We start from the raw sequence: 24,366 nt of genomic DNA on the forward strand, positions 1-24,366 counted from the left end.
AGAATTATTAAACTGCGTTTGTATAAAGTACTGCCGCTCCCTCTCAAACAACAACAACAAAAAAAAGCCACACTACAAAACATTCCAAACAAATAAACAGAAAAAACAACCAACCAAAAACACACACAAAAAAGAAACAAAATAAACCCCAAACCAGAAAAATATTAAAAGAGATGTGCAAAACCAAGAAAGAATATTCTAGTTCCTAGGCATATAAAGTATATAACTGTTTTATACTGAATACAGTTAGAATGCAGGTCTCTTTTACTATCAGGAATGATACTTTTCAAATAGATAAGGTACAGTGCATTATCTAAAGTCACTTACACAGAATATTTAAAAAGTATTTTGAATTGCTAAAAACCCGAGTTAAAAAAAAAATCTTATTTCTCCATCTGCACAGGATTTTCCTCTTCTTTACCACCTTTCAAATAAGCCTTCTCAATAATTCACACATTATTAAAAACCCTCACACACTAACCTTTTTGAAGATGGAATTGTTAGGGCAATGTATGGTTTAGGTATGTAAGTAACTGACATTTTCTGCATGAAAGTTCACAGAAGGGCACATTAAATTACACCCTGCAGATGCACTGTGCAATAATCTATGGACTACAGGTTTTCTTTTTTTTAAAAAAAAAAAAATAAAAATTAAAAGGGGGCAGGGTGAGCTACATACAAATCAAAGCTGTTCAGTTTAACCACTGAGGGGTAGACTGATTTGAATATCTCACCCCAGTGCAGAAAGAATAGAATTAAATTTATGACAAAATGTTTCCTTTCTTCGGGATACATTTGCTAAATCTTGAAGGCATATAGAGATAACAAAAGATCCCTTAGGAATGCAGAAGGGAAAAAATCTTCCTCCCTCAATTTCCTTTCGCTTTTTCTGTTTGGTACATTTTCAAATATTAATTCATGTGTGTTACAACCCTAATTTGGTTGGACCATGATTCCAAGTACAATACTTAACTTACTGTGCCTATTTGAAAGCATGGCAGTTTCCTCTCTAAAGTTACAATAGAAAAAACCCTGCAACTCCTGGAACCAGGCCCTGCCTTATCAATGGTGGGATAAAACAAAAGTTTCCAAAGGCTACGAAAAATTCAATGATCTCATTCTTTAACTCACTGTTTGGAGTGAAAGAAGTTCAGTTTTTCCTACCAGAAGCAGCCTAGATCTTTTGCAGACCACACACACAGTCACCTCATGCAAACCCATCACATGGGAAATGTGTGGACTCGTGAAATCCTGATTAAACAGGAGTATAAGTGCCACTGCCTGGCTGCTAGATCAGAATGTGGACAGTGAATTTATACACCTCAATTTACCTTTTAGAGAAATCTATCCAACTATGAAACCCGAGGGCCAAATGGGTGTTGTGGAGTGGATCACAGTGCAAAAGCCCCTGGGAAGGAGCTGAGTAAGGAGTACAGCTCTGTCCTTAGAGCAGTACAGCTGAAGCAGCCAGACTTAGGCTAAGAAAGTCTCTTTTCTTTCAGCTGGTGAGCTGCTGGCCCTCTACAATGCTGCACTGTCAGGAGGATATCTTAGCAGGCTTCAAGGTAGCTGAAAGGGGGGAACTCTGCTTTATGAGTCTCTTTGTATTTTAGACATGATTTTACACACTGCACCAAATTCAGTGCTGGGTTTGTCTGTAAATAATAGGTAAAGCCAGTGGAAAAAAAAAATGCTGAGCAAAAGTGGAGTAAAAGCCCTTTCTACCAACTGATAATGACCTTTTCATATACTGTGGATAATGAGGCTATGCCAGGCAAGAATTCAGAACACAGAAACAGGTAAAGAAAGTAGTGCCTCCTGCAGCAATGGGATGGCATCAGACCATTGTCTTTTGCCAGATTCACAGGCTTAAGGCAACAGGCACCACTACAGTCATCTCATCTAACCTACTATTTTACTAAAATTTTCTGTATCTACCACTTGTTTTCTTTCTGAGAATTTCAACAGCTTTGAAACCACTCAATAACTACTTCAGAGAAGTAAAGATGGCAAGGATTTTTAATTAACATGCTGTGGTTTGCAGTGTCAAAAGCTTGATCAAGCAAAAGGGGTCCTCAGAGTCTCTTTTGATCAAAACTAGTGATGATTTTCCTTTCTAATTCTGATTCTGAAACTGCAGTGTAACAGGATTGTCTGGGGTCTGAACATGTACCATCCAATAATCTGTATTGCTTTAATTTCAGCCGACAAAGATTTGACTGCACACAGCATTGTCTACCACTCTTAAACAAAAAAACCCTCCAAAACAAAAGAAAAAAGGGAGAGGATAACTCCACCAGTTTCTTTCATGCATAAATTTCTGATTAAGAAATTCCCTTTTAAGTCTCAAGTGTTCCAAGCCATTTTTGGGATGCTCTTAGCCAAATGCCTACCCTTCACCCTTCTCCAACAAACTCTCCTGCATGAATAATTTTTTATCTTCTGTTGCCATTTCTTGTACTGCTGAGGAATTCACTAGCTTTACTCTTCATAATTGGTTGTTCTTTCTGTTTCTGACACATCTTCATCCTGTAGGTTACAAAAAGTTTCCTTTGGTGTAGGAGCAGTGCCAGACTGTCTTTCCTTGACATTCATCATGGGGTCATCATAAACAAAATTGTGAGTTTTACAAATTGTGCTATGTATTATAAGGTGGATTGGGATAAAGGCAGTAAAAGGGACCTGTAGCATGTAAGCAGGCTGGCCAGGGTAATTATACTGACCACGCCTTGTGTCTGCTCAGCAGAGTCTCTCCTATCTTCTCAATAATCTCATTTTTTCTAACTATTTTTCTGGATGAGAAGCTCTGTGTGACTCTGTGTGTGTATGATGGCCTGAGTGCCAACAAGCAGAACCAGACCATGGGTCCTGTGGTGCCTGTTATCAGTACCTTCTTCCCTTGCCTGCTGGCTGGAGGTGAGGACACGGAGCTGAAGCAGCTTCATCTCCATCAGGCTCCTGGGTTCTGCAGCTCCCTGACATTATAAATAGGAACAAACAATTGACAGTCGTCCCCCAGTGGATGGCAGAAATTGTGCAGCATGGTGACCAGTGCTGATATATGTACCAGGGTTTATCAGCTTCCCTTGTCAGAGAACAGTTTGCTCATACATCAGTAAGTCTGTTACTTAAGGTTTCAGTGAATGATGTTTAAACACACTTTCTGTAGGCATATGCTGGTATGTTCAGTTAACTCATTATCTAAAGATGATTTACATAAAAACATGATCATCTTCATCTGCCAAAACCTGAGCACATTAGCTCCATTTTGATATATTTATAACTCTTAACATATGAATCTAGAGACTAATTTTACCCTAACAAATGCAAGTGGAAAGAAATCTGTAGTATTCAGATCTATAACATTGCTTTACAACCCCACTGCAAGAAACCAACCAATTCCTGGGCAAATGCTAGAGGTTTTCTTCCTCTCTTTAAAAAAAGAATAAAATTGGTTGTTGCATTGTCCTGAAATGTATACATCAGTAAACTGACACAAGCCTCAAGTTAAGAGTTTAAATTTTGTGCCAGCTCTAGCCTCTAATTTGATAAATAAGATCTAAAAATAAATTTGGAATACAGTTTACAATTTGTAGCAGCTCCTCCATCTTTTATTTACTTAGCCCATTGTACTGAAGCACACTGAGTAAATATTTGCAAAACAAATAGCAAGATTGTAGGAGAAAGGACAGAAACAAAAGATCCAAACACATGATATTAGGCAAAAAAACAGATGATTTTGAAGGGGTGGGGAGATATCTAAAAATAGAATCAAACCTTATTGTCCAGAAAATATTTTAGATTTTAAAACTATCAACCTATGTTTTGTCTGAAAATTATTAGAAGTTAACAAATTGGTCTTATGTAACCCTCCAGGCCTACATACATCATTTATAACATAATTTCTACAGCATATATATGTCCAAATCATTGCACAAATAATTAATCTTTCCAAAATGTGTAATAAGGGAAAATCTGTCACTAAATCATATATAAACTGATATATCATAGGTAAAGGTAAGTGTTAGGTCTAAGACTTGAAGAGCAGGGTACTGGCAGTAGAGTCTTCACTTGCCAAACTATTAAGGTAAAAAAAAATTAAATCACAGATCACATTAGCTTGCCCAACTCTGTATTTATGCTGCAAGCAACCTATCTGTAATTCTACTAGGCTTTGAAGCCATGATTCTGTAGACTTTCAAATGTGTGTGTACTGGTCTTCCCAGGAAGAAATTTGTTATTCACACCAGATTGATGCAGAATAGCCAACAGGATAGAACTTACCACATTTGATATAATAATTTTAAACAGAAAGAACAGATCCTAACTTTGAAATTTTTTCTTCCTGCCCACTGATGATAAAATTAGTTTAGGCTGACTTGCAACAGTACAAACATCGAATTCTGTTTCAGTGCTTATGGGGTTTTGTTTTTTCATTTCTTTTGGGGGTTGTAGTTTTTTTGTTTGGTGTAGGGGGTTATTTTCATTGTTGTTGTTGTTTTAAGAGAACTACGTTTCTATTTTACTGAGAAGAGACAGAGAGGAAAATGATCCAAAAGATTAAATGCTTTTCTGTGATTTGAGGCTTAACTTTTGTCTACACTACAGCAAAAACTTCTTGTGCAACCTCAAAAAAGCTATTGAATCTGTCTGGGAAACAGAGGTCTTAGTCCTTCACTACTTCATAATGGCATTAGGTAAATAAAAACATCAGCACTTGTGAGAGGTTTGAGTTTTACTCTAACAGTGGTTGCATTGTTACACCAAAAGATGGGCAATTCTCAGCCCTCAGGGAGATGTTCCATTATCACTTATTCCTGGTGCATAAAAATTTTATGCACAATGTGAATTAATTTTTTCTTATACAGAATCTCCCACATATAAAATATTAAATTTTACATGTATATGACTTTAAATGTATACATCATAGAAAGCTCTTCAGTTTTCAGCAGTCAAATCAATTTCTGATTATCTTCATTCAGTACTATATTTTAATCAATGTTAAACAAGGGTTCTGCTTTTTTGAATTAAAGCTTCAGATTAAAGTGAGCAATGACTTCATACTTTACTAGTTAATCACAGCAATCATTATTTGCAGGTAAGTTGGGTATATCTTTGAGCACTTGCATTCTTAGATTTTCTAAAATAAATAACAACCCTTTCTAACTGCCATGCATCCCAGTTTGTTCAGTAGATCAATTACAAAGCATCAACTGAACCCAGCAAAGCTATGAGTTGTCTTCCCTGAAAGGGGAAAACAGGTGGAAGGCTCCCTCTTGTACTAAGGAGTAAAAGCAAAGCTTTACCCAATCCCCTGCCTAACCTTCTTACCCTTCTAGATTCCAGCAAACTGATTCTGCCATAAATTTTTATCTGTGCCTTCTCCCCTCTCAGCTCCACTGTGTTGCTGATCTAATAACCAGCCATACCCCTCTGCCACTAACCTCTCACTGCAAAGACCTTTATTATTGACTTCCTTGATTCTAAAGATTGGGGTTTTTTTCCAAACTCTTTACTTTAAAATTTGTAAGAATACCTGAGACATTCGATTTCTGCAATACCAATATTTATATGTAGTCTACCTTGAAAACAAGAGAAAGCAATTAAACCCCAAAGAAACAGAAAAGGCAGAAAACAGATGAAACTCCCTGAAAAAACATGTAATTAATCAATTTTCTCTCCTGTTGACTACGCTATGTACTAAGTCCTGAATGGCAAAGCACCCTGAAGATGATTAGCAGCAGATAGGACCAATGCCTGAAGACCTCAGAGGCCAAAGCAAGGGGAAGGAATAAAAGGACTAAAAGCAATAGCATGCACTTTCTAGCCCTAAAACACTCAACCCTAAACCAGAGACATCTGAAACAAGAAATGCAGCAGTAGCATAAGGGTATCAGGACCCTTGCTCATTCCTACAGCCTGGAAGGTTTCCCAAAGGAACCAATGGAGCATCCAGCCCCAGATTGGAGCAGGGAAGTCACAACAGCAAGGAAGAAGGTGTCAGGCTCTGTGGTGTGGTAGTCACAATAAATGCATATGCTGTAGTCACTGTCTCTGAAATGAGCCCAGTGCAGTGCTAGGTTACCAAAGCAGGGCACTTTTGCCAGCCTGAGGTATTAAAAAAATTCACAAATTCACAAATGGGTAAAAATGATAGCTAGATCAATTAAAAAAGCAAGCAGTTCCTGGTGAGTTATTCCTATTTTCTTCCCTATTTTGAGACTTTTAAGTAATTTGGATCACTTTTGGATCTTTTTTGATCACTTTTCAAATCTTCTCTTTTTGAGATCACTGAAAAAATCTTCTTGGTCAGATGAAAGCAGTATAACTGAAATTTCATATAACTGCAGGCACGTAGACTTTTTAAAAAAATAAAATGTAAGTCCATTCCTTACTAACTCGGTTAATGGATGGTGAAAAATAGAGAACAGGATTAATTACTTCCATACCAATCATTTTTGTAGCTTCTTTTTTTTTTTTTTTTTGCTGTATTGTAACAGCCACTGTGGACATAGCTTTTTTTTTTTCCCCACCTCCTTTATATTAAGATTTCCTCAAGGCTTCCCACATGCCCCTGCTATGCAAACATTCACACAGAGCTGCTGTCAGCAGCAAAGCAACCTCTCCTTTTACAGCTGACAAGCTTTAGTAACATCAGATACCTGCTGTCCCTTCAAACCCAACAAAACTCTGGTACTCAGTTTCTGTAGCACTGTCAGCAATGTAGTGGGTTTTTTTCTGGTTTGGAGTTTTTTTGTGTTCTGGTGTTTTGTTTGGGGTTTTTGTTTGGTTGGTTGTTTTGTGGTTTTGTTTTATTTTGTTTTCTGGAAGAGAGGGATTTGCTATAACTGGAGGGGAGAAGAGCAGGGGAATTCATACACGATTTGCAGGCTCTGTATTTCTCACCTCAATAGATAAGATAAAAAAGCTTTCTCATTTTGTCTATCGGCCTGGCTGTATGTTATTTCCATACTAAGACCAGGTTTGGTAGAAAGGAACCACAAATATTGATAACAGAACATTTTGTGAATAGTAAAATCTTCCTCTAAGTCCAAGTGGGGGGAAAAAAGCACCAAAAACCCACAGGCTAATGCTTAAGGAACAAATGCCACCAAGTGCTCATTTTCTGAACAACTCCTTTCAGATGAATTAAAGTGAAATGTTCTTTCCGAATTCAATCCTCAACAAAAAGATGCACCAAATCTTCTGGTTTACTGCTATTTATCCACTGGCAGTCATAATCAACTGGCCAGATGACAGCCTGCAGTAGAAACTGGCTAAATACTGTGAATAAATTCCAAGTTAGTGATGAAGTTCAAGGGCTTCAAAAATCACAAAAAGAAGCTCTTGCAATAAGTGGTAGACATTACAGGAATTTTGATCCATCCCATGACTAAATAGTGTTATTTCTGTCACCATTTAACCAAGTTGTTTCAACAAGGGAAACAGGAAAAGAGTTATCTGCTTTAGGTCTTGCTGTGTCTTATTTTACAACTGTATGCATAACTCTATGTGTGCTATATTCTTTGTAATATTAAAGCTCTGTGCTTTTATTCTGCTACTACACATGGAAAATAGTAGGGAAACAACAGACCAAAAGGTTGTAAAATACTTTGGTTAAAAATATTTAAGGTACTAGATAGGACTTCTGTAGTATAACAAATATTTTAAATACTCTGTCTTTTTTCTTTCTTTTTACCCTCAGTCAGACTCCTCTGATGGCAGTTTTGGAACAAATCAGAATGCAATCAAGAAGCCTGTCTACAAGTACTAAATTTCTGCAAGATTCAGCTATATTTCATATCAAAGCAACCATAGTGTTACATCTCTGAATCCCCAGCATTAAGAATGAAGTGATTGATGTAAATACATACTTGAAAAAAAATTATTTTAAAAAGGGCGGAGGTCCAAAAGCTGCAATTCTAAGTTTAGTTAGGGTAAAGTACCTCTTACCTTCATTTTTATTCAGAAAAACACAAGAAAGTTGAAAAGATCTTGCTACGATAATTTAATGCACATTCATAATTTATCCATATGTGAAATAAAAAATAAGGTACCAAAATGAAAATACCAGTGAAGCATACAATTAAAATTCATAAGAGTTATTTTCAGTTTCAAATGTTATGACCATATCAAATGCAGCTCCTGCAGTTACTTTCCTTCCTACTGTTTTCAAATTATTAAATTTACTATTTTTCTGTTTCCTGGAGTAGCAGAAATCCTGATTTCCTGGTTTCTTTTTTTTCTGATTTCCTGGTTTCTTTTTTTTTTTTTTTTTACCTAATGAATCTTGGCAAATATCTCCAGGATAATTTAAAAATTCATGGCTTATTGCTAAGTTTTAAGATAATTTTCCTTTTATTTTATTTTAAATTATAGGTACCACATCTGTGCTCCTGAGTGAATAGAAGTGTACAGTATGCTCCTATATGTGCTTCATTTCCAGATTTTCTTCTCTTTATCCAACTCCCCCAGGCTTCAGAGTATCCATCGCCATGGCAACACTCGATAAGGTTGGTGGGTGGTGTTATCACAGCAGGCTTCCCTACAGAAGGTCTCAGCCATATGGGTTATTTATGAACTTGCAGGACAGCACCAGACCCACTGAAACACTTCTTGAGCAAGTTTTCTTGTCTCTGAAAGGCAGTGATTCAAAGCAGGGCATCCTCACTGCAGTCACTGCTCATGAGAGGAGGAAAAGTGCCATGAAGGTGGTCACTCACCCATCCCCAAAGCTGCCCTGCCACTGCCTGCAAGTTTCTCTTACCCCTAATGACATACACCATAAATCTTATATATGCCAATGAATAAAATTGGAAACTTGTGGCTGCTACAGAAGAATAACAACACTTCAGTTATGTCCCTTATGAGTAAGTGGTTGATAGAACTGATACTGCTGTTGGGACATGCTGTTTCAGATATACTAAGGTAGTTTCTAGGAAAAAGAAAAAACAAAACCCCCAATAATTTGGCTGTGTCACTGTATTTTATTCTCTTGGGGTTTTTTCCTGAAACTTCAGTATATTTTTTTAACTAAGGTTGTTGCATTCATATTGTATTCGTGCAAATAGGACTTAATGATTTTTTAAAGGATCACTATAATAGTAGCCTGTTTCTTGAAAATAATAGTTTGCTTTTGATAAACTGTAGAGAGAACCACAAGTCCTCAGGTGTCACTGATAATGAACTGGGAGCTTAGGCCCAGCTGTGCCCAATAATTAGGGCCTGCCCCAGCCGGAAATGGGCGGGGCTGAAGGGCAAAATAAAAGGCTTGCTCCCAGAAGCAGAATGAGACAAGAGAGGAAGATGCCTGAGGAGAGGGACGGCAAGAGAGCTCCGGAGAAGAGCCGTGTCCCCGAGAGAAGGCTCGCCGCAACAATAAACATCTTTTTTGAGCAAAAGATAGATAGGGTTGTAAGAGTCTGTCATATGCAACCACTTCATCAAATAATTTTTTTAAATTTAGCAAGATCCATCTTCAAGCAAAACATTTTCTCTATGAAAGAAAAAAATGTTTTAGTCCTCAAATAGATATTTGTATGGGGGTTTCTTTGACATAACCAATTCCAAAATTTGTAGTGATCAAATCAGATATTTATAATGTATATATATAAAACTCCATTGATCTTGCTAGTCTCCCATTATGATCAATTAGAAGCTGGAAATGTTGAGGAACAATTCATCAGATCTCATACCAAAATCTCAAAGATTGTGTCAGCTCTACTCTAAACATCATAAGCACCAGCAAGAATTCACAGGGCAGTTCAGTCAGCTCCCTGGAGCAGTTCATATGCTATAAAAAGGGTTTCAGATCAGCCAGTGAAGGTGTTACCACCTTCATACCACTCTTCCTCTTTCCTCACATACCATCCATCCCTAACCAAGGTAAAAGCCACCAGATTAGAAAAGTTCTATTGATTACTATGCTGACACTGACCCAACTCTTTTTGAGAGAACTTTGTTAGTGCAGTGATAATAATCAAGTGTAAGAGGCCACAAGAAACAATGTCTGGTCTCAGGACACAAAGAAAAATTGCAAAAGAAAGAGGATTCAAAGAAGGAAGCCAAAATCACAGAATGCAGGAACCAAATTTTAAATACTACCTTAAAAGAAGCTTTGTCGTTTGTCTTCCGTGGATACAAATTTGGAGCTGCAGACTGAGAGAGAATACTGAGATATTTTATATATTGCTGAAGAGACTTGGCCAAGTTCACATCATTTTCCAGATCATAATTTCTTTCATTATCTCCATTCTGTCCCAAGGTCCTGCACAGCAAAAGCAAGACAAAGAAAATTACTGGCCTGTACAATGTGTAAAGTGCCCAATGAAAAAGTCACTGTCTTATACTGCAGACCACTGAAATTAGTCCTGTACATAACAAAAAGTCATTCAAAATCTTAGCAACCATGAAAATACAGAAAATCGAACGTTTTGGCAAAAACAGCCAAAAATATTGCATGATTAACAACTTATTGCATGAATCAAAGTTAATGATCCAACAGTAAATAAAATAAAATGGCCGCATAAAGGCAAAGTCATATTTGGAAGAAAAGAAAATATTTGTAAAAAGAAAATATGCCCCAAAGAAAAATGAGAGGATTCTAGAATTTAAACAAGTTGCTGGATGATGATTAGATTCAACATCAATTTGGTACTTCACCAATTTACAGAATACAGTGAGATGCATAGAAATAAGTGAGAAAGTTAGCTCTGGCAAAAGGCTTAAAAAAGAAATAATGAAATGGAAAAATTATGTCTTCTGCTCTTCCCTTGTGCCTAGGATTCATAGAGTAGAGGTGATGTTTGGAAAAAAAGCCACAAATGGGATTAAACAATAGGAATGTAAAGGTGTTCATATGGGATTCAGATTGCTTTATGCAGTGAATCTGAATTTAACCCTCTCCTCATCTACCTCAACAAAATGTCCATGATGACAATAATTTAAATGGCAATACCAGTAACTATTTCATTCTTCACATAAAAAAGGGTTCACAGGCTGCTTACTTCCCTGAGTGACACTTTAATTTGATGGCTATCACATGTTTTCTGCCACTATTTTGTACACACGTCCACATACTTCTTCAGGAAAGAACAATTCCATGTGGAAGAGTTTTCCAAATCAGGGAGATGAGACAACATTTTCCTTGTAACATCTTTGCATCACTGTAAGAAAAATTTTACCCTAACAGTCCATCTGATGGTGCTTGTTTGGAGGCACAGACAGAGAGTACCATTACCTCATTTTCCAAATCTTGGGTTTAACTACATTATTTCCTGCACAAAATAACAGCCTTCCTTCCACGGTCACAGTTTTATCAAATGTGTATCCTTACTAATTTAATGCCAATAAATGTAATTAATAACCTAATTTACTGTGGTGGCATCGCAACCAATTGTGTTCACAGGGTTGCTCGCTTTGAAGTGCCAGAAAAATGTTCCATGAAGTTTTACTTCAGAGAAGTTTTAGAAACCAAGCTTTATTGCACAGAGCACTTGAGGAACCTTAATGGAATTCACCCTAAGTCTTTCCTCCTTCTCATGATTGTATTTTTCTCTTATTCCAGAGCTCTTAAATTCTGCCTTATAATGGAGGGTGGCTGTGCAGGTAACATTATTCACCTACTTGTCAACTTAAAGCCAGAATAAAACTTTTCTGAAGTTTTAGGAAGAGCTGGGCAGTGTGCTTTCTGCTTCAATAGAGATGAACTAATCCAAAGAGGTTCTCATCATAGGAGAGATCCCTCTTTCAAACACTCATCTTTCATTCATCAATTAATTCCAACTCCTATCTTCTCCTTTCTTCACTAACTTTGGAAAGAAGGGAGGAATGGAAATGCGAGACCAAATTCTGCTGCAAGGATTTCTACTGTAGCTAATAGGAACTGAATGCACAGATAAAAGACAGTATTAAGTTAGCTTTTCAAGACATTATTTACAGTATATAATGACTCACAGTGGTGGTAGAATCAAAATCTGGGGTTTAAGATTTCTCATTTCTCTTACAGAAAGAGTAATGTGCTCAGATTGTGTTTAAATTCCACATTAGATATAATATTTCATAATATGGATTTTTGAACAATTAACACATTAAATTTCATTTGATGATTAAAAACAATTATGATTAAATCTGAAAGATTTTTTTAAAATGTGTATAGTTCACCAGAATATCACTGTTCACCTTGTTAACACAGATGGCAATCTGTATTAAACGAGGTATTATTGAAATAGAATTAAAATATTTCTTAATTTGACAAAAAATATTTCTTAAAATTGACAAAGTGATACTGGACAATGGATGAAAGAAATACATAAAGGCACCTGTTGACTAGGAGAAATGACTCTCAGTTGATTTTTTTTTTTGTTGTGTACTTATTTGGAAATGTTTTCCTATTTAATTTGTTCTAGAAAAGGACTTTTCATACCATGAACTTCAGGGTATATAGAAAATACAATGTTTAATTATTTATCCACATAAATAATTACGTAATTCTTACAAAAAAACAGCACTTCAGAAGATTTTGTGTGGAAATATCTATATCACTGCACTTCAGATATTACAATTGCTAGAAAGTTCCCAGTTAATATATATCACATTTTTTAGAATAAAGTTTCTCCCTTTTAAATGCTGTGAGAATCTTATTACAGTCTTAATGATGGTTTTATAATAGAAATAATGCTATACCCTTTTTCATACATTGAAGGTTGCTGGGAAATGTTTGTGGTTTTGCCTAATTGCACCAATGAACACAACTGACATTTATTCCCTGTGTGCAGAATGGATTTTTTTCCTTTATCTTGGATCCTCTTGTACACTCCAGTTAGCTACCAAAGAGCAAACTTTCATCTTGAAACCAAGCTTCCATTTTCAGCATTTTTTTAGAGCTGAAATCCATGTCTTCTGTTCCATCAGATTTCATATGCACTAATATAGCCTAAGTCAATTTACCTTTCAAGTGTCTGAGTCTATTTTCTTGCTCTCAGCAGCTCTGTGGGGATTAATGACTCATTAGCATGACTTCATATTGCCTTATTATACACTCTACCCTTAATAAAAGTCTTCCTTCCATAATGCTTTCTGATAATCAGATACCTACACACAAGTTCTTTTTTTTAATTGTTCAATATTATCTGATAAGATTTTAGCAAGTGCATTGAGCAGACTGAACATACAGCAAACTTTATCACAATCTGCAGGACGCCAGAGAAGAAGTCCTACTGTTCTCTGACCTACAGAATGTATTGCAAATGGACAACCAGAAAAATCAATTAATGCTTTAAACTGTTGGCACATAAGACAATGCTTTCAGAAGCACAGCTTGGTAACTTCAGAAATCTATCCACAATAGGAACTGTTATAAGTGGAACACATTTGAAATTCCAATGATCTGAAAGTGTCAATATACAAAATGGGTTTATTTTTTTTAAATGTGTATTTCTAGTTAAAAATGCAAAACAGCTCAAACCTAATCACAACAGCAACTTCTAAAAGTGATCGTCTCTCCTCAGTCTGAAAAAGAAACTATTTTCTGAATTTTCTTAAATATGATATTTTTATATAACTTTGAATCTGGAACACTGCAGAATATAGTCTTAATTTCATAGAAATCTGGTTTATTTTATCCTATGCTCACAAATACAATTTTTAGACAAATTCATTCTAAAAAACCAAAATTCCCCAGAAGAAATTCACATTTATTTCTGATACCATGTACAGAGAGTAACCCAGACAGTAATGGCTTCTTGAATAGCTAAGCAGTGAAAATATTTATGGATTCAACCACATGTTTTTATCACCTTTATCATTCTCTACAGATCTAGAGATCTTTAGAAGTTACGTTTCTAGCTGACTGCACTCCTGAAATGTATGGTGCTGTGATTTTTCATCATCATTGAAAAAAAATGTTCTCAAACCAGCAAATGCTTGAAATACAGGGTCAAATTCTATGAATTAAATAATAAAAAAAAATGAGGTAAAAACAGCTGAAGCCACTGGACAGTATGGATTACACAGCATTTTTCATTTCCATAAAAGCGCATTCTAGATAAGAAATGGTTTTGCAGTGTACTCAAACCACATGGTGCAGTATATGAAACTCTTAAGCCAAACATTCAATATCTTGTCTGTCAAGGCTAGAAGCTCAAGCTTTGTTCCACTAAGAAGGAAGTTTTCTAACAGAAAACACTTTCTTACAATTTCACTGATTTTGAGATGCTGTGTACGTCTGCCTTTTTAAGCTGGTCATAAGTAGCTCTGGCTGAATTGACACAAGACACTACATCAACTGGATAGAAGACTTGATGTCTTTAATTCTGAGACCTAAATTAACAATAGAAGGTGTCATTTCTTAACTTTATGATATCCTGAAAAACAGGGTTGAGGGTTTTCATTTATTCTGTCTTCTGCTTTCCTACTGGTGTTTTCAGTGCTTTGGTATAATTCATTTCCCTTTATTATATAGTGAGTACTTTTGGTGATGTTTATTCAGCATCAGTGTCAACCTTTTTCTCATAATTTGTTAACCTTCCCAAAAACCTACTAGGCAAAACCACAATGGAAGACTCACCTTCCTGTGTCAGATCCTTCAGATGCAAATATATCAGGGCGTCTGCTGTGGATTTTGTGAATGCTTGAGAGTTCCTGACCAATAACATGCTGTGTATAATCATCTCTCCAGGTAAAACCTGGTAAATAAGGAAAAACAAACAAACAATGAAATGAAGCAAAATCAGTATTTGATAACTTGTGTTCCATATAAATGATATTTTTTTAAAAAAAAGAAAAAAGAATCTTTGTTCAATCAGAACTCAAGAGTGAACTAGAGAGTCCTTCTCAATTAAACTTTGTTAATCAAACTTTCTTGCAAAGGAAATAAGTCAGTAGCAAATGTGAGGGCAAACATTACTCTAAGCTGAATTTTAGCTGGGTAAAAACAAGTTTAAATAGATTTGAAAAAAAATTTAATTTGGACAGCTGTGGAAATTATCTCACTAACTGGTATCTATTGACATGTTGGTTTTAGAACAATGATGGATTTAGAACATTAAGAAGATAGCACTGCAATGGAAATAACTACTTTAAGTTTTAATATAATACACATGGAGGTCAATTTATATTATCTTTATACTTAAACATTGTGACAAAGAACTTTACACCAAGAATGAAGCACAACTATGAAGGCAAATTCCAGTGATTACTCATTAATTACATGCACTGCCAATCTCATGGTAATTATACTTGAAATAATGATATAAATCCAAACATAATAGTTATCCAATTTGTAGATTTTTAGATGTTACGGTAACACTTCAGTTCTTAGAACTTGCCCATGCAATCATATGTAATTATCTAATAACTAAATATCACATAATTGAGGGAAATTTCTGCTTTTACACCATGCACAATAAAATGCCACAAACCCCTCAGATGAATATTGGTAGGAGTTCCAGATATGGTTACCCTGCTAATATCTTCCTATACTAAACCACGAAAGAAAATTCTTTCTAGCACCTGATGCAAGGTGACAGAGCTGGTTGCTGGAGTCAGCCTTGGAACGGGGATTTCTGGTTCAGTCCCTATTTCATACACACATTATAAACGTCATCACCATTTGCAGTCAACATCAGATCTGTTGGTAGAGGCAGTTTCTTAGGAGGCAACTAAAGCATCAGCCTCAGCCAAACCTGGCCACTTCACTCCTTGGATGAGTTTATCTTTAGTGAAGTATTAAAAGAACATCTGTATTCTGCAGATTTCTCCACTGGATTGAGGTGGATCTCATTGTCTTTTTACTTAAGACTAGAATTCAAACAAAGTCTAAACAGGTTTGTCCATTCTGCCAAAGCAGACAGCTCTGAGTGTGCAGAAGCAAAAATTAACATTTATCAAATTTTTAGCCTAAGAAGGACCTATTTAAAGAAGTCTGGTATGAGATTAAAGAGAGCTAGGAAGTATTTAAACTGCTGTTTCCTGGGATTTAGACAAGTTGTAGGAAATAAAGTCTCATCTAGTTAAGATTTATGTGGACTGCATCCCAAACTTAATTTTTCTTTATTAATGAAAATAATTATGAAAAAATCTAGAACCAATGTAACCAATGTAAAATCAGGTGTTTTACAAATAAAAAAGCTTTTTTATATGTCATGGTTCCACTCTATTTTTGCTTCTTCTTTCTCCTTTCCTTTGATAAAAATGTTTCTCAAATTTATTGAGGAAACACTTCACCTGAAATCATGTTACATGTTAATGGCTGCAGTAAATTACTCCAGACCCTTGGGAGGGGGAAGAATCTCCAAGATATTTTTAGATCTGATTCATCCTTTTCAAATGCAAATCTCACCTTTTCAAATGTGCCGTGGATTCAAACCATTCCAAACCATTCCATAAATCTCAATATAAGGCTGCTCAGAGCACACTCTTACGTGGATACACAAAATGAGTCATCATGCACATATTATTATTTTGGTGTAGTGATATTACAATAAATTTTACTTGAAAGTTTGTATATATATATATATGTATACGCATACATAAATAAATGTGTATGTTGAAGTATACCTCTCTGTTGCCTAACACTACCATCTCTATTTGTTTTATAAAAGCAGGAGAAAAAACTTTGATAACATTTAAGCTTAAAAGAACATGCAACAAAAAAATTCAGGCAAGATATACATAGATTAACATCATTAGCCTAGTTGATAAGTCAGTATATCAATAGCTGTGTGTCCAAAGTTGCACTTTTTAACACCAGCACTATTAAAGGCTAAAAAGTGCACACTAAATCACATAATCTTTGAAGAAAAATAGAACAAATTACTCTCAAGAGTTTTATTCAAATTAGAGCATGAAGAGTTCATCTATTCTAGCTGCACACAGACAGGAAATTCATGTTCCTCAGTCTTGAAGATTACATGTGGCTGCAGACTGAGGTGCTAACACGTATGCTTTCATCCCTCCATAAAACTATGGGTTTTGTAAAAAAACATAAGAAACCATTGCAATCTCAGTTGCCACAGTTCCTAATAACAGTATAACTTTTTCAAGTTAAGTATTTCTCCTGCGGCATTATTTTAACATTTTCTCATGACATATTTCAAATCAATACAAGTATGCCATCCTTAATACTGTAAAAGAAAACAACTGTGGCATTGAAGAGGAGTAAATAAGATGAATGAAAATCAGGAATTTCTTAGAGCATAAGAAAGAGGAATTAAGGGAATATGGCATCTCGACTGCATCTCATAGTATATGTCAACTCACATAAGAGTTAGAACAAGACATGGATGAAAAATGCAAATTTTAACTAATACAAAAATACCCTCATCAATAAGTTAATATTGATTTTTCTTATGCAGCTACCTCAGGAACTGCTACATGTCTAAAGCTAACGGTACGCCAGTCATTTTCCAGCATTGTTTTAGTTTCAAAAAAATCTCTCCCACCCACTGAGCTGAATAAAACAGGACATTCAAGACCCATAATGCCACGCTGACAGCTGCAATCAAAATTAAGGTTGAGAAGGAGCATATGACGCCGTATGGTGATTTCCTGTTCCTTTGTCTCTGCCGTCACACCTAGTGCCAGCTCCTGCCTCACCACCCAATTATTACAATTTCTCTCCAGTGGCTGAGCAGGATCACAGCAGTGCTCTGGTACACACATTACTTCCATGTCACTAACAGGGAATGGTACCGGGGGACGCCCAACCCCTGATTAACCATCCCCCCTGCTGCAGGTCTGCCCAGGACCTGCGTCTCCCAACTGTGAATTCCCACAGACAGACAATGCCAAGGAAAGAGAGAGAGGAGCCTGGCAGACATGGGCGTGAGGCAAAAGCTACACCAGCAACAGCAGCAGCAGATATAAAGCTGAAGAGAACTGGTAATAATTAGACCTCATGGAAAAAAACCCTTGGTGTGTATTTTACTCAGAAAAAGTAGTACTTTTGCACTGGTGTCAGGGCCCAAGATTTAATTATCTTTTTTATTTCTTTGAAATTCCATAGTTGAAATGTATGTGCACTGTAGAGACAGTGAAGTAAGGCATAAATACCTTCAGTAAACCCAACCTGCACATCAAAACCAATGGTGTTGCTATAAATGCAACTGGTCTTACCTTATTTTAACCAGGAATCAAACTATATCTTTTTTTTTTTTTTTCCCACAGCATAATAAATTACTACTATTACCCACTTAACTACAAAATTAATTATGAAATCATTATTGTCTAGGTCCTCACTATGTTCAACACTTAGCAATGACTATGCCAACAGAGAGTATCGGTCTAAGAATTATTTTATTAATTGAAATTAAATAAAAAGCAAGCAATATAAACAGCGAAGCAAACAGTTATCACAGACTTACACTTCTAAAGATAGCATTAACATTTGTCCCAAAAGTAAAGTTGATGTTACTTTCACATTTCACTTTTAACCTGCTTAATTGGCTTTGCTCCTTTCCAATTACATGGAATTATTGTAAAATAATAAAAATTCTAATATTTATTTTCTTTTCTCAGCTGTTCAGTTTTTCTAAGTAATGGCATGCCTTCCTGTGTTTCCAACTCTTTTCCATCTTAGAGAAACCTAATGCCTCTAAGTATACATGGCCACATCTTTAATACATCTAAATTATATTAGCAACTGTTAAAAACATTCATCTTCTAATTCCCTGTCTCAACTTACTTTAATTCAAAATTATTCATACAAATAATCTGCAACCTCTCTGAAGGCCCAGGAAAGAAAGACATCATTTTAACATTGCAAAGTCATTCTGGTGTAAATCAGTGGACTCTGATTTAAGTCATTTAAAGGAACAACAGTTCTCACTGCCCAAAGGTTTGGCTATGAAAATCTTCCTGTTCATAATATCAACCAGCCTGAGGCTGCATGGGGCTCTTCAGATAACTCTGGCAATACCTCTGTTTCTCAGGGTAATGCCCTGAGACTCTTCCACATCTTGTGCCAATCAGAATCCAAAGTTATTAGTTCTGCATCAATATATTGGCAACAAAATTATTGTTATGTACCAAGTCCAGTCAAATAAACAGGGAATTATTATATATTGGCAGAAGCCCATGTACTAAAACCTGATCCCTCTGTCAGGAAAGTCCCCATATAAAGGCCAAAAAACCTCAGAAGTATTCAAATTTGAAGCCTGAATATGTTACTATTTTTGAGTTGTGGCACTATCTTTTCCCCAGTTTTTGGTAATGTTATCAATTTTGTTCCTACACAGTGTACGACAAAATAGGTTTTTCTCTGAGTTGCCTTCAACTTCTACTTCATTTCAGCCAGAAAACACTCCTTTGTAGAGCTCAGAGACTTACATCACCCATGCCATGTGTTGCAAATTTTTATGCCTATTTCAGCTGTCACAATGACTGCAGAATTTGGAGTCATTTGGTTTCTTCCCAGTTTTCACAACACACGGGTCCACATACAGATGTGTCCTTCTGCAGGCTCCCTTTCCACATTCTCTAGAGCAGCTGCCCTTATTCTCATCCAAGACCCCCATTTTGAGAGCTCAAGGGCACCTTCAGTAATTTTCACATATTTCAGAACCAGCTAAAGTCAAAATTGCAGCTTTAATGCTGAGATTGCTTATTAAAAGCATCGTTCTTTCAATTGCTGTATTTTCTACCTAAGAATACAGCAAAAAGATAAAATCCTGACATTTCCTGTTACAATCAAAGAAAACTATAACTTCTGAAAGCACTTTTGTAATACCACTTGCAATGGCAGCTTAATGGCAAAAATAGTAACAGAGAAGTTGAATCCACCTCTGCATATTGAAGCTCATTTCCAGCTCTTCCTATGAATTGGCACAACTCAGTATGGTTAAATCTCTTTTATCTTTGGCTTGGAACATTCATCTGCTCCAAAAAATGCGACTGAAGATGCTCTCTACAAAACCAGAAGAAAATCTACCAAGACAGTTTTGGACTACACTTCCAGGAAAACTTAGTCGAATTAGATTTGTTTGTTGTGGTCAAAAGCTGCATTGTTTTCCAGCTGAAAAGTGAATCTGGTACAGTCTGTATTTGAAGAAATTACAGGTTGTTGTAAGCAGTCATCACCACTCTTGTTCAATCCATTTCAACAGAAGCTGTGGTGAAGTTCTCCTTAAAACTATGAGGAGCTTTTGCTCTTTCCTTGCCTTTCCCACTGCATTTTGCAGCAGCAGTGCCAAGTACTGGACTGGCACAGATGAGTTTGTTGCCCTCTTCTGAAGCTTCTAATGAGATGTTTTCTAGAATATGCAAGAATTTCAGTCTCTGCATACAGCAGCAATTCACCCACAGGAAAACAGGTTCCATTTGAATAAGCAGATAAAAGGGATGGCTAAGGATTACCATTTCAGGTTTTCATACATAGTTTTATTATACATAAAAGTGACAACCTCCATGGAATTAAATTACCAGCATGATCTTCTTACAGCCTTGATTTTAATTTACTCTTAAGTAACTATCCTAGAAGGTGGAGGGAAAGTTCTTCTCTTCAGATTTTTGGAATTTCTGGTTTTTGAAAAGCCAAATGAGTGCTTCATTTGACAAGGAGATAATAAAATGCTCTCACAGGACTTAATGTGCAATGTTTCCTTACTTTTATTTCAGCTCTTGTAGACAGCTAGAAGTAATTGGTTTATACAAGAGAAATATTCTAAGTGTTACCTAAGATTTTTATGCCACTGGAGCTGAGAGTAATAAAAGAATAATATGGTAATACAGAATACATCATCTAACTGCCAACTAGAATAGGCTACTTTCCAAAGACTAAAATGGATACAAGAAAGGGAGTTCCCAGATCCTTCAGATAAATCCTATGCAATTTATTACGTCATATAATCTTTTTCACAAACTGATGATTCTCAAACTGAAAGCAGGTCATTCCATTCACAGAAATGCTTTTTAGGAAGGAAGATAAGCAAAAGGGGGCTTCTTGTATGCTTAAAATTTTACATTATGTTCAGTCTTAATTTAATTCATGGTCAGTTACATCTTTAACTTGAATGGCTTAGACTGTGACATACTTACAAAAAAGCAATAAAATCTAATATCTGGTGAGCAAAGGTGCTTCTCCCATCCCTCCATTTCCTTCTGATCCCAGGCTAAGCACAGACATTTTCTAAGTGCTGTCAGCCCAAAGAGCTATCATGAACATCAGGAAATATTAATATGCACCCAAAATAGTGATACTAAAATAAAGATGAGATTGCTTTGCTTGTTTCACCCAGCTCTTTTAGCTGACAACCACTCCAAAGTGCATACGACTATTCCAGATTTAACCCAAAAATTCTGCTGTTAGTTCTATGCTGCAAAACAGCTGTCTTTATTACATTTATTACATTAATCCTCTGCAACCTCCAGTGGATTTCCTCCAATTTCCTTAATCTGTCAAAATAACCTTCATTTTTCTGTTCCCTTCTCCTTCCTTTTCTATCTTATTCTTCCTTTACTGGGTGTCTTACACAACTCTCAACTTCCATTTACTCCTCTCATAATGCAGCATTTCTGTAGCATGGAGAAACTGGTTGTAACACTAGATTGCATAATGCTAAGATTGAGATATTAGTTAACAATGCATATAAAATAAGCAGGTCTTCCTTCTCATTTAATTTTACTCATCTCATTTTACTCATTTAATTTCTTGCTAACAGTAGGATGACAAGCCTTATTGTCAGGAACAATATCATTCCTGGGAAAGGACTCTTGCAGTGCCTTCAGTCTGGGAATTAAAATATCACCAGTAACAAGGTAGAATCGGTCAGAAATGTCCTGACGCTTAAATAAGCACAGAAAATTAAGTGGGCATACAGGTTACAGATATACTAGCAAATTCATTTCAGATCTCCAGTCCTTCATGTCTTTTTAAATGTCTACTAGCAGAACTCTTCTTCCAGCTTCACATAGTTCTCACCCCCATTTTATGTAGCTGCTGAACTCTCCCTGATGTTTGTAGAAAATGAATTTTTGGCTGTCTGCAGAGTGCACTCTATTGCACATGCAAAGTCAATATACAGGACTGCTAAACTGGGCAGCAGAGCAAAGGCTGCAGGTGAAAATCTTCTCCACTTCTGGCTATGAGCAGAAGTCTTTAAGACCAACATACAGACCATTGCACCTACAGGATGAAGGGAATGTTAGAGTCAGAGCAAAGGTTTCTGCAGGACATGGGCAGTGGATCACAAAGGGAAATCCAGTCTCCTAGAAACATTTTTTCTAATAAGGGCCTTTCATCTACTTCCCATGCTCTGTTGTGCACCAAGACCAATGCAAATTGAAGCAGAAAAAAAAATTGTTTGGTTTTTTTTTTTACATTCAATGATAGGCACAAAGTCTACATACAGTTTGTGTGGGGCACAAAGTCTACATACAGTTTGTGTGGAACCATATACTTCATTTTCTGAGTCACTTCTTCTGGACTGTAAATTCCTCCAGGAAGACTCCATATATTGCATGCATTTGCACAGTCTATTTCTACAGCAACAACATTTGTTCCTGTTGCTATTATTATTAATAAAACCACAGCAGCTGCAGAAGTGATGGTTCCCTTAGGAACCTTGGATGGATCTTGGTGGCTGAAAGCTGGGAGTTTTCCAGGGAAATATGTTAGCCAAGACAGTTTGCCTGAAGCAAAGATGAACAATCTGCAGGTCACACTGTGCCACCAAAAACCTGATTAGTCCTTCTCAGGTTTCATTGTGAATTCCACCCATGTAGAGGAAATACACACTTGTGAATGTGTGCAACACTGGAAGGCAACTTAGCATTTTCAGCCAGAGGAGTATTTACATTATCTTTTTTGCTATTCCTTTGTGCACATGAACTTTTTTGGGTTTTGACCTTCAAACAATTGCAACTGAGTAAGCAATCCACTTTACTGCATGCTGAATGACAAATAATTTTTTGATTTAAGCATTTTTAGTCTTTGCATCTCAGGGCTATGATTTACAAGCTAGTTACAAGTAACAAATTACTGTACCACCTGTTATCTAAGCTACAGTGTCTCTCCATATCTTTAGCTGGTGTCCATGGGTAAAAATCAGATTATTTGACGACTTCTAGCCAACAACAAAAAGGATTTAAAGAGAGAAGCACTGATTGAAATTATTACCTGTCTAGCATTAATTTTCCTTCCTTGTTTCAGGGAGTTGATGCTTCAGTGAGCTCTAGTAATATTTTTGGACAATTCATGCAACACTGATTCAAAGATTCACATCAATGCTTAGTTCTGCTGCACACAGCCTGCTTTCTATTTCTTTCTAGCTTCTTGACTGCTGTCTAGGGTTGCTCTCTGAATACTTAAAATATGCCATGCTATGAGCTGTAATTCAACTTTACCACAATGTACTGGAATGAAGATGATTTTTTTTTTTTTTTTTTTAATTTGACTTAGATTTTTAGCAGGTTTGTTGACAAATTAAAATATTTGTACTGTAAGAGCTGGAACAGTCAGGTAAGAAAGACTCTAAAATGTGAGGTTTTGTGAGCAGAGTTCCTTCCAGCTGATGTTTCTTAAACACATCATTCAAAATCTTCATTGTTTTTTGCTCATAACCATCAAGAGTTGCTAGGTTTAAATGTCCTATACTACAAACCCTGACATTAACAAACTGCCTCCAAATATGATGACATAACACTGAAATAAAGCATAGAGAGGGAATATAAAATTCTTATAATTCTTGAGGGCAACTTTACCTTTGTGTGTTCTATGTTCAGCTAAAATCTGAATATTCTGAAATAGCTCCACCAACTTCATGCCACCAGGGTCTAAGAGTATCTATGCAGACCTGCTATATCCACTGTGCTCAACATGAAATACCAAGAACTTTCTTGAGGCAAAGACCATAGCTTGAGGGGTAGCCTGGACCTGCAGGCTGAGCCATGGGACAGCCAGCACCAGGAGGGGGAACTGAAAGCAAGTTTGCCTTCTTTTCAATCTGGCTCCAGCTTGTAAAGAGACACAAACTCTGTGACATAAAACACAGTTTCAGAAGTTAAAGTTATGCTGCCTGTTGAGAGGCATTCAAGAGTGGTAGAACTGAGCTGGCATGAAAAAGAAACAGTAATAAAACCAGAGCCTACCCAGAGCTACTGCAATGTGTCATTCACTAAGTGGCAGTCAGGTGCTTTTTTTTCTTCAGTGTATTTCTTCTACTTAAGGACTAGGAACTAAAATCAAGGAAGTGAATATATTTTCAAAAATACCATTCATTACAGAAATTTTTCCATCAGCAGCTGTGAATGGCATACAAAGCAGCAAACCTCCTTTAAAGAAACCAGCAAGATGAACCAGCAATAATATTAAAGCATTTCAAAAATGTTGGTAGTGTAGCTCATGTTTCTCTAGCACTTCGTACTGCTACA

General features: G+C 36.3%; 1 protein-coding gene across 1 annotated transcript in view; it reads right to left on the reverse strand.

Annotated features, from left to right (window-relative positions):
- PTPRN2 (protein tyrosine phosphatase receptor type N2) overlaps nt 1–24,366 on the reverse strand; it is a 622,824-nt gene that overhangs the window by 396,994 nt on the left and 201,464 nt on the right. Inside the window, exons 4-5 of the mRNA XM_071734753.1 lie at nt 14,567–14,684; nt 10,105–10,267 (exon numbers count right to left, since the gene is read on the reverse strand). Coding sequence (XP_071590854.1) covers nt 10,105–10,267; nt 14,567–14,684 — 281 coding nt within the window. The remainder of the gene's footprint in view (nt 1–10,104; nt 10,268–14,566; nt 14,685–24,366) is intronic.

Source organism: Heliangelus exortis, chromosome 2, assembly GCF_036169615.1.
Source record: "Heliangelus exortis chromosome 2, bHelExo1.hap1, whole genome shotgun sequence".
NCBI lineage: Eukaryota > Metazoa > Chordata > Aves > Apodiformes > Trochilidae > Heliangelus > Heliangelus exortis.